Raw genomic sequence first — 11,575 nt, 5'->3', positions numbered from 1 at the left:
GCCCCCTCTCCGCTGGTCCTAGATGTGAATTCTCGCTCGGCCCGCGTGCTCTTCCTCCTCGTGGTCCCAGGACACCTGGTGTTCCTCTATACCATCAGCTGTATGCAGGGTGGGCATACCACCCTCACCCTCATCTTCATCATCTTCTACATGACAGCTGCTCTGCTCCAGGTGCGGACAGGCAGGGGCGTGGGGAGGGGCCAGGGCCGCCCTGCAGGGGTGGGAGGGGAGGGCCAGGGACGGTGTGGCCAGTGAACGCTGGACGGGGGCTCAGGAGAGCAGACCGCAGTTCCAGCCCAGTCCATAAGAGGCTGTTTGGCTTTCAGTGAGTTGTTTTACTTCTCTGAGCCTCAGTGGTACATTTGCAAATCTAGGGCAGTGAAGCAGAGGTGCTGGATTTCAGGCCGGTGCCACCCCCACTGGCCTGGCCATGGAGCTCTGTGTGACTTTGCTCACATGCTGGGCTTCCTTGGGAGATTTCACTTGAGTAGAGGATTTCACAGCTTGAGAATGTGTCAAAACCACTGCGCTAGGCAATCTCTAGGATCCCATCCAGCCTTCCTACTCTGTAACACTAGGATGTTTTCTCCCTTGCTGTTTACTACATTTTTTCAACTTTTTATTTTGAAATCATTATGTATTCATAAGAATTTGCCCCTCAAAAAATGTGCTGAGAGAGCCCCTGTACCCATCACGCAGCTCCCCACAGCTGGAACATCTTGCATGATTATAGCACAACACCAAACCCAGGAAGTCCGTGTTGGTATAATGCACAGAGCCGCTCGGATTGCACCAGTTTTACGAGCGATCTCGTGCGTGTGCGTAGGCCTATCAGTCATACGCTCACGAACCACCACCACAGTCAAGACACAGAACAGCTCCGTCACCGAAAGGCTCTCTCGTGCAAGCCCTTTATAGCCAACCTAATCCTTATTATTACATTTTCAATCTCTATAGATTTGTTTTTTGAATAGGTTAGTTCAAAAACTTTGAAAGGGTCAATAGAGAAACCTCACTGAAACATCTTTCCTCCCCTCTTGGCATGCACCCAGTTCTCTTCCTCACGGGCCATGGGTGTCCTCTGTTCCTCTCTTTTTTTTTTTTAATAGAGTTGACTAACACTGTTGTGTTAGTTTCTGGTGTACAACAAAGTGATTCATACATAGAGATATAGCTTAAGGTTAAGTCACTTCAGTCATGTTCGACTCTGTGCGACCCCATTGACGGCAGCCCATCAGGCTCCCCCGTCCCTGGGATTCTCCAGGCAAGAACACTGGAGTGGGTTGCCATTTCCTTCTCCATAGAGATATAAAGGATACATATATACATCCTTTTTCATATTCTTTTCCATTATAGTTTGTTATAAAATATTGAGTATAGCTCCCTGTGCTATATAGTAGGATCTGCTATATATAGATCTGTTGATCTATATCTCTTATATATCCTTCAAGCTTATTCCACATTTAGGCAAGCAAACATACATATTTTTCTCATTTTACTCTTTTTTTTTAACACACATATTATTGGGTGTCAGGACATCTTGGCCAGGTCTGGGCCAACCACGTGCAGTTCCCCACAGCCGTTACCCCAGTTGCCACGGTCTGTTGCGAGTTGGGGTGAAGTGCACGTTGCAGAGCAGGGGTGGGTGTGGGCGCCCAGGGTCTGTGGCTGGAGGGCGGCCCTCGGCCACCTTGGGAAGGGCGAGCCTGCCTCCATTCCCAGCTGTGAACATGCCGGGGGCCACGCTCACCTCCTCTCTTCTCCAGCTGGTGCAGGGCCAGGGTGGGACACCTGATCCCCTCTAAAGGTTCCTCCTGATCCCCTCGCTGCCTTCTCCCGGCGTGTTCCCAGGGCCTGCTCAGGAGGCTGGAATGTGGAGACAGCTGCTGCCCGTCCCTTCCTGGGGCACGTCCCAAAGTCCTCTGGCCATGTTCTTTATTTGGGACCCTTCTGCAGCTGCTGGCAAGGGTGTGAAGTTATGGGGGTGGGGCAGGGTTCAAGGGGGCTGTCCCTCACTCAGGGTCAGGGCCACAAAAGTTCAAGGCCGCTATGTGCAGGGCAAGGCAGAAGGTGAAGGATGCTGAAACTGTAACCTCTGCCTTCGTTGGAGAGAAGACTGGAGAGCAACCAGTTTGCCTAAATTTAGATATCACGTCTGGCTTCCGGATCCCCCAGTGGGCTCTGGTTCCAGGAACTAAGCCCCTTTGGGTAGAATTTGCATACCACAGTATTTACAAAGTACACTCAGGAGTAAAACCTCCCAAATGACTGTTTCAGAGCTTTACCGTTAGAAACCATTTCATTCTTGCTCAGATGCAGTCATCTGGGGAGCCCAACTGCCAGGAATTGTGCAGAGTATAGAGAAGATGCAGGCCTGTGGACATCCCATAGTATTCTAGGTCAAGTGCATCGCCAACTTAAAAGTGCATGTAAATCTGTTCAAAGGCAGATTCTGATTTAGCAGATCCAGCATTAGGCCTAAGATTCTGCATTTTTCACAAGCTTCCAGCTATTGATGTCCCTGGTCCTGGGCCCACTAGCAAGGTTCTAATGTAGATCATCATTAATTATCTGTAGTAATGGAAGAAAAGCAAGGGACAGATACATCACAGCAGCAGATCATCCAAAGTGTCTTTTGAATTGCTAGGCACTGTGTGCTTGGTATTCAGCTGACTTATTCCTAGCTCTGTTTTGCTAGGACTAATGTTAAAATAAACTTGCATTCTTTGAGCAGAATGGGAAGGGTCAGGAGGAAGGCAGCTTGGGATAATCAACTGTTACTCGGACAACTGTGCCGGCAGCAGCCTCTCACACTGTCCTTATTCCACTCTGCTCTGAGGACAAATCCCTCTCTGAAAAGCAAACTCCAACCCCCCAGCCGCCTGCTGGGCTCCCGCAGAGGCCAACATGGCAGGAATTGGAGTGACCCGAGAATAGGATGACCCAGAATTAGAGGCAAGAGGACTGAATTCCTGCAACAAGTAGGATGTTGATTAGCAGGCCTCTTGTCGGGTAAATTTGGGAGCAGAATGTAATGTAGGCAGCTCCGGAGAACAGAGGCACCTTCCTTCCCGATGAACTCAAATTCCTCCTGGCATCTGTTCGAGGTGGTCACTGTGGGCTGGAGGAGCAGAAAGGGCTTGCAGGGGCAAAGAGATGAGCTGACTTGCTTGAGGACTGGCTGCAGCTAGCCGAGCCTTGCGCTGCAGTGAATGGGGCGATCGCGTGGCCTCTGGCTCCCCCTGGAGAGGGGTAGCTGTAGGCTGGCCCTTCTGTCCTGCAGGTGCTGATCCTGCTCTACATCGCAGACTGGATGGTGCACTGGATGTGGGGCCGCGGCCTGGACCCAGACAACTTCTCCATCCCGTACTTGACAGCCCTGGGGGACCTTCTCGGCACCGGGCTCCTGGCACTCAGCTTCCACGTCCTCTGGCTCATTGGGGACCGAGACACAGATGTCGGGGACTAGCCCGGTCACTCAACCTTCTGTCCACCTCTCTGCACTTTCTGTTTGAAATTTTTGGGGGGAGGGGGCGGTCTTCTTCCCTCGCCCCCACCCCACTCGACACTCCCATCTCTTTCTAGGACTTCATGTGGATACCGAATTCTCATTATTTTCAATGGGAATTTTTATACATTGAGCCAAGTTTGTAGAGTAAGAACTCAGACAAGACAGATGGACTGAGATGAACAGTACAAGTAGGTGTTTGGGCCAGTCACCAAGTGCAGCTACATGATGGGTGCCTCCAGGGGAGACGCCTGGGGCAGGGGTCTCCATCCAGGATGTGGGGGCGCTTGGTTTAGCTTTAGCAAACTCCAGTTCTGGTTTGGGGGGTTTGTCTTTGTTTTCTCTTTTTCTTTTTGGTTGAACAGAGGGATAAATGTCACTCTCCCCTCTCCCCACACATACGTTTTCTAGAAGTGGACCAACTTCAAAACCCTAAGCAAGAGACAACTGCTCCTAGCCCCAAGTAATCCTAGCCCTGTTCTCTGCCCTGCTCTCCAAAAGGATGAGGTGAACTCCTTAAATTATATACCTGCTCCTTACCCAACTGCCTGATACATACCACCAGCCCCTCCCTCTGATCTTTTTTCCAACTGACTGCCTCATCCAAGAAGAAATGAGCCATGACCTGGTCTCCCTGTTGGCCCATGTCCACCCATAGGTTTGCCAAAATCGACATCCTCCCTGGACCCAGAGACCTGATTCTTCATCTCTGTTCACCTTTATCTCTAATGATTTCTAAGCACGACCTTCCCCAGAGCTTGCCGCATTGGCTTCCGAGATTAGGGACGGAGAATGGGTTTGTGGAGAAGCGCTGGGCGGTTGATGGGTGTTTCCCTGCTGCTGTTTCTCCCGATTATGATTTCTGCCATAATCACATGGCCCCTGAGAATCTCTTGCTTCCTGAAATCACTCATTCTTTCATGCCGTGGAAGTCAGTTTTCCCCTCTCTCAGCTTCTGCCCACATCCGTCTGGTATTCATTCACTCATTCAGCAAATACGCAGCTTCCCCAAGAGGCGCGATTCTGCAGGCACAGTCAGACATTCACTGAGCGCTGTTTATTGAGCGCCTACTACACGTCAGGTCCTGTGCTGGGTACTGACTGGCCAGAGGAAACACAGTCCCGCCCTTGCCTCATTCCCCGGGTGCAAAGGCTGCGTGCCCTTTTCAGTCTAGCAGAGAAAGCGTCTTCACTGTACTCCCCTCTTTGTCCAAGCAGGGTCTGCCTCTCGACGCCGCTCCTGGCTCCCACCTGCGTGCGGCACTGGCCACAGCTCAGGCCCCATGGCTCAGCCACCACTGATTTCCCTACACTGCCTGTCTCACCCTCGCTTCCTTCCATGTCCTCACCAGTCACCTGAAAGAGGGTTCAGATCTAGAAGGCCAGACATCCACCCACTGCTTCCAGTTTACCCAGCACAGGAGTGGGAGATCGCTGGGGCCTCTGCATCCTCCCAGCACGTTACTGTGAACAGGTCAGAATTCTGCTGCCCACACTCACGTGTGGACAGACCTGGGCATTCGGATGCAGGTTTCTTCCAGCCTCTCTGTCCATAGCCTGCCCTTCAGCTGTCCCCCTCTTGTCAGCTAAAGGGCCTGTCTCCAGAGGAAGGCCAGGCAGTGACCCCGCCTCTTACCACCACCCTGCCTCACCCCAAGGAACTTGCCCTACACCTCTAGAGACTCTTTCTCTCTCTGCATTTCCACCCAGGCCACCCGCCAGAGCCTAGGCCCTTAGACTTGGAATCATAGAGGTTACCCAGCTGGGGCTTCCCCCAGCAGAGTTCACTGACACCAGCCCAGCCTTGTTCCTGCTCTTCTCAGGCCTTCTCCTATCTTGTCGTCCATCTCCAGACACGTTTGCACACAGACTCTTGTAGGCATCAGAACCAACCCCTCCGCCCCCAAGGCTGTGCCCCTGTGGTCTGCAGTCACCCCCGCCCCAGGCACTCACCCCTTTCTCCTCTCTGGAGTTCACCCAGGCTGCCCTGGAGGAGTCCGGTGTGCCCTCCTTTGCCAGAGAAGTGGGAAGGTAGGCGTGCCCCAAGCCCTGAGGATGAGCAGAGGGAGGTCTGCAGGGCGAGAGGGAAAGAAAATGAACTTCATGACTTTAATGGACGATCCATTTCTTTCCCCCCGATTGCACAAACCACGTGGATTTCTGGCCTGGCTGTGGGAGCAACATTGGTTTACTCTTATATCCTTAAAAAGTTACAGAACTGTGTCCTAAGAATTATTTATAGTGACTATAACTGAATTGACAAATGTCAACATAACTGATAAATTATATTTGGTAAAATAAAGAGGACGTTTATTTAGGTGGTTGGTGGCTCCTGTGTGTCTCATCCAAAAGCAGCTTCCCCTGCTGTCTTGGGCCTGCTCTGCGGCCCCACCCCTCCTTGCATAGAAGTGGAAAGAGGCCAGAGAGTGACAAGAAACGAAATAGCTCTTAAATACAGAGATATGTGATAGGAAACAGTCATTTCTTGAGAAGCAGCCAGTGCTGCTCTGGGGCATCCTCCCTGCTCTCCACACACTGACTCGGCCTTGGTTGGGGTGTTGGCAAAGGGTGCACCTGGGGGTTAAGAGTCCTTCCTTGCAGAGGTTTATCCCCTGCTTGGGCCACAGTGACAATACCTGTATTTGTTGAGTACTCGCACTTGGCTTCACCATGCTCAGCACTGTAAGTGCTTAGAAATGTATAGTTGACTGCAAAGGGTTTAGAATCTGGCCTGGATCCAGATCTTCTAATTGTATTTGTGTGACACTGGACAAGCCGTTTACCCTCTCTGAGCTTCAGTTTCCTCATCTGTACAGACACCTAGGGTCGTTAGGAGACTCCAATAAGACAATTCACAGAAAGCAATAAGCACTGCCTGGCACACACCAAACCCCAACGTAGTAGTCATTTTTAAAGTGAAAGGGAAGTGGGCCAATCTCTAGACAATGTCAATACACTGACCATAGGGGTGAATCAGGATTAAGTGGGGAGCAGGCAGGTGGAAAGAACACCCAACCAAGTCTTGAGGGTCAGGGAAGTCTTCGAGGAAGCCAGGAAGAATAGGAGAGCAGCATGAGAGGAGAGACGCGACATGGAGGAGAAATGGTGAGCTGAAGAGGGCAGTGAGCCTGGCGCCTTTGGGAACTACAAACAGTTCATACGACTGGAGTTTGCAGGGCAGGGAGTGATAACACAGCCTTCTGAGAGACACACATGTCTGTGACAAAGCAGTTTCTCTGAGATGGCAGGTAGGGAAGGGCAGAGTCACAGTGCAGCCCCATCCAGGCCTGACTAAAGCCTCTGCTGGGAACCACTGCCCACCCGGGACACGCCCCCCAAAGATTCAAGACCATGTTACACAGCACACAGTGCTGAGCATTACCCTACTCAATGATCAGCCTTCTTTTTTCCAGCTTTATTGAGATAAAATTGACAAATAAAATTGTAAGATAGTTAAAGTGTGTACTGTGACGATTTCATATATGTATATGTTGTGAAAGGATTCCCCCCCCCATTGAGTTAACACATCCATCAGTTCACATTATTACCATTTTTTTTTTCTGATGAAAACATTTAAGAAATCAGCCTTTTATAATGGGCCTGGACTCTGGGACTAACTCTTCAAAGCAGTAATATTTAAAGTTAATGGAAAGAGTATAATTGCTTGCTAATTATTATTTAGATAATATTTCAATATGCAATATTTTATATGATATAGTTTTAAATAATAGCCTCACTTGCAACTTCAATATTATCTCTAAAAGCTCTGCACAAAAGATTTTATCACCATTTTACAAGGGATAGCCTTTGGCACAGAAGGGTTAAGTGCCCAAGGCTGTGGATCCACACCCAGCTTTCTCTCAGCCCACCACGCCTGGAGCCAGATGAAAGCACTGGCCAAGGTGTCCCTGCATAGACAACACAAGAGCATTATACTGAAATAGTCAAAAATATAGTGCATGTTATCCCAGTTTTGCCCTTGAGACACCTTGTATTGCTGCAAAACGGTAACTATCTTCAGAAATAGACAGTATCTTCCAGTGGGCATTTAAAAACAAGCTTCCCAGGCGCCGTCCTATCCCTGATGATATTTTTGCAACATAATTATAGGCAACACCACCAACCCTGAGATCAGTCAGCTGGCAGTCTCCTGAAATCCAGCTGTCTCCAGCTAAAATTCAGTAACTGAATTCAGTAACAGTGTAGTGCTGTTTACTGCACTATATTTTATTACGATTATCTAGATATAAAAATTTTTAATATGACTCCCAAGAAATTGTCTGGCTTGGAAAAAAAAAAAAAGTTTTTTAAAAAGCTAATAAGAAAAGAAACTGCCGGGAATTCCCCGGTTGCCTAGTGGTTAGGATTCCAGGCTTTCACTACCATAGCCTGGGTCCAGTCCCTGGTTGGCGAACTGAGATCATGCAAGCCATGTAGTGCAGTCAAATCAATAACAACAGAAAAATTGCAGGAAAGTGAGGACCAGTTAGCCAGCCAGAAAAAAACAGTTTTTAACATAATTTGTAAGGCCTTATGGCCATATTCATGTTTAGTTAAGTGGGGTTGACTAATATTGTCTACTTGTTTTTTTTTTTTAAGTTAAATGAAAATAGTCCCAAATAAGTAAAAAGTATGTCACATTCAGAGCACAGTAAAATTTCCTTATTTTGAACATATTGGAACAAATTTCTTATTTTGAACATTACAGAAATTATTTTCTCTTAGATTCTATCAAGGAAATGTTGAACATGGAGATAGAAATCATTGCTTTAAGGGAGCTCTAAGTTGTGACCTGCCTGGGACGCACACGTGATTATCTGTCCTTGACTCTGCACTGTCACATATGTGACTTTCAAGCACATTACCTAACTTGTTGACTACCTCACAAATTACTCTGAAATGAAGTATATGTTTTGGGTTTTAGGCCTTAGAAATGTGTGGGGAAAGGAACTAAATCAAATATGGAATATTAATAGGATTTCAAGGCTAAAAATCAAACCAGCCTTCGATACAGTTTCAAGAAGGTGCGGTGGTGAGATGTCACCTTGCCTGAGTTGTTCTCGGGGAGCCCCATCCCAAGCCTGGACCACAACCACTGATCCTCTCCCCAGGGACCCCATGCTACAGAGGACAGACCAGCAGAGCACACACACACACCCAGCCTTCTACACACTGTCTCTTGCTTCGCTTACCATCCAGATTAGCTTTTTCCTGTGTCAGGGTCAAAGCTGATGGCCAGATTCCTCTGGGATACTCCAGGACATCACTAGATTCTCCTACTCCCCCAACCAGGCACGACTGCCAGCCTGCCTTCTCCAATCAAGGCGGATGCTTATTTTTCGAGGTCAGTAAGTGAAAGTCCTCGTGTCTACTTTTGGAATGAGGTAACTTTTGGAAAACATGCTGAGGATGCTATATTCTTCTGAGAAGTCACTCTAGTTTCCTCTCACAGCTTAGTTTTAAATATAATAGCAAAGCACAAGCTCTAGATGTAGACATAGGTTTAAGTCCTAGCTTTCTCAGTTCCTGTGTCCCCAATTGTCCCATCTGTAGGATGGGATGATAATGCATTCTCTGTGGGGCTGTTTTGTGGGCACACAGAAGATTCAATAAGCAAACTGTTATTATTATGATATATAATGTTAATTGAAATGAGAAGAGAAATACTCAGGACATAGAGTGTGGGATGCTATGAAGGAACTAGTGAACTGAGACGCTGATGGGCCCAGGCCCACCCTGGATTCTGCTCTTTGGTGGCATGGTTGCAGTTGAGGTTGGACAAAGCTGGGCCATGAGGAGGGCCAGCCAGCTTCACAGGTCTCTGTGGAGTAAGAAAACTGTGACTCTGACCTGGCTTCATCCCTAGAAGCCCAGAAACTCAATCCCATCCAGAAATCATCTTGGGGAGGCTAACCTATGCCCACAAGCTCACGGAGGCATGTGCATGAGACCAGATAGTCGGTGGGCCCAACAAACATGTCCTCCTGGCCTGCAGAATCACTGCCTGGAAGGAATTTACCCGGAGAAAGGTGATCAGAAGGCACTTAGAGAGCTCGGAATCGCAACAGAGAAGTTCGTTTTATCACTTGAAAATACAGTAGCACCATGCCTTGCTAGTCGGCTGCCTGAGTCCTCACCATCGGGACACCTGACCGGCGGGCAGGCATCCCCTTCAGACCCCAGTGTCTGCCAGACAGAAGCCAGAGAGCTGTGAGCTCTTCTCTCAGTGTCTCCTTCGCTGCTGAGACCGACCAACTTCCCTTCAAATCCACACATTTCTCCTTTAGATTTGCTTATACTCCAATCAGACGATCTCCTGCCTCAGAACTTCTCATGGCATGTTGATTTCAGAGTTTACCTCTGGGAGGCCTAGGAAGAACACGGTATTTCCAAGCTCTTTGTGGAGGGATAGGGGATTGTCAGTGGGCAGCTAAGGACCATCTATGAGCACAATAATCTCTGCCTTGCTCACCTCTTACAGAGTTGAAAAGACAGAGAAAATTAAAATCATCTGGGTGAAGGGAATGCCTTTGTTAGAGAGACGTGACTTTCTCCATGAAATGCTGACACACACTGTGTTCTCTTTTTAATTTTATTTACTTATTTTTGGCTGTGCTAGATCCTCACTGGGGCTTCCCAGGTGTCTCAGTGGTAAAGAATCTGCCTGCCAAGCAGGAGATGCAGGTTCGATCCTCGCATCAGAAAGATCCCCTGGAGAAGGAAGTGGCACTCCAGTGTTCTTGCCTGAAAAATCCCGTGGATAGAGGATTCTGGTGGGCTACAGTCCATGGGGTCAAAAAGAGTCAGACATGACTTAGCAACTAAACAACATCAACAGGTCTTCACAGATGCACAGGCTTTTCTCGACTTGTGTCGAGCAGAAGCTACTCTTCAGTTGCGATGTGCGAGCTTCTCAGTTCAGTGGCTTCTGTTGATGCAGAACATGGGCTCTAGGAAGCATGGGCTCAGTAGCTGCACCTCCAGGACTTTAGAGTACAGGCTCAACAGCTGTGGCTCACAGGCTTAGTTCATCCACGGCATGCAGTCTGCCCAGATAAGGGATCAAACCTGTGTCTCCTGCATTGGCAGGAGATTCATTCCCACTGAGCCACCAGGGAAACCCACATTCAGTTCTTTAAACCACACATTCTCCTCTACCCCTTTTCCTGTCTTCTTTCCCTGGTCTCTATTTGGAATGAATGTGAGGGTATCCATGGAAGAAGGCAAATGTAGTAGCAAAAGCTGTAAAAGCTGGGATTTGATGTTTCCCCCAGATACTCCCAGCTCAAAGCTAGCTGCACACTCGGGCACAAGCCTGCAGAGAAGTGATTGACACACTGGCCTGTGAGCCCGCCAGCCTCTCTCTAGAGGGTTTCCTAGGGCACCTTGCTGCAGAGCCTTCCGGCTGAATGCTTAGCTGGGTCACAGGCATCTCACCAAGCTACTTCCTGTGCCCAAAGCAACCACCAAAAGGTTACAATCACTTAAGTGAATCTGGAGTTGGGGGCCTGTAGTCTGACCCTTCTCTTGCTCCATCCGCCTCATCCATGCTCCTGGGCTGTATCACTTCAGTCTCCATTTCATGTTACAGAGCATTTTTTCACTCTCTCCCTAGCACAGGAGTGAAGAAATGGAGATTATAGAAAGTCTCTCTCTCTCTCTCTCTTTTTTTTTTCTTTTGGCTGCACCTCGCAACTTGCAGGATCTTTATTCCCCAACCCGGGGTTGAACCCTGGCCACGGCAATGAAAGCCCCAAGTTCTAACCACTGGACTGCCAGAAAATTCTCTAAACTCTGTCTTCTATTTGAAGTCAAAGCCCCAAGTTTTAGACAATTTCCTGGCGCTGTGTTACTTCTCTAATAAATATCAATATTTATTGAATTCACACAGTAGACATCACCAACCTGAAATGAATGATGCAGTAAGCTGTACACTATGTCCTTCATGCAGCGCTCTTGCCAAAAATGCTTTTCCAGATCTATTCTTGAGAAAATAATCAGATAGTCTAGAATGTAGGTCAACAACCCACACTGTCTACAATAAAACTCATTTAAAATAGGAATTTG

The 11,575-nt window shown here is 48.4% G+C and overlaps 1 protein-coding gene across 2 annotated transcripts in view; it reads left to right on the top strand.

Moving 5' to 3' along the window:
• The window catches only part of SLC41A1 (solute carrier family 41 (magnesium transporter), member 1), a 19,580-nt gene extending 13,751 nt beyond the window's left edge, over positions 1-5,829 (top strand). The window contains exons 9-10 of one of the 2 annotated variants that reach the window (XM_010854179.1): positions 23-171; positions 3,284-3,567. In XM_010854179.1, coding sequence (XP_010852481.1) covers positions 23-171; positions 3,284-3,469 — 335 coding nt within the window. In that variant the 3' untranslated portion in view covers positions 3,470-3,567. Of the gene's footprint in view, positions 1-22; positions 172-3,283 lie in introns of both variants that reach the window. The other variant, XM_010854180.1, reaches the window with a different exon arrangement.
• The last annotated feature ends 5,746 nt before the right edge of the window (positions 5,830-11,575 follow it).

The sequence above is a fragment of the Bison bison genome, unplaced genomic scaffold (assembly GCF_000754665.1).
Source record: "Bison bison bison isolate TAMUID 2011002044 unplaced genomic scaffold, Bison_UMD1.0 scf7180017864338, whole genome shotgun sequence".
Classification (NCBI taxonomy): Eukaryota; Metazoa; Chordata; class Mammalia; order Artiodactyla; family Bovidae; genus Bison; species Bison bison.
This window is presented reverse-complemented; position numbering and strand designations above follow the sequence as displayed.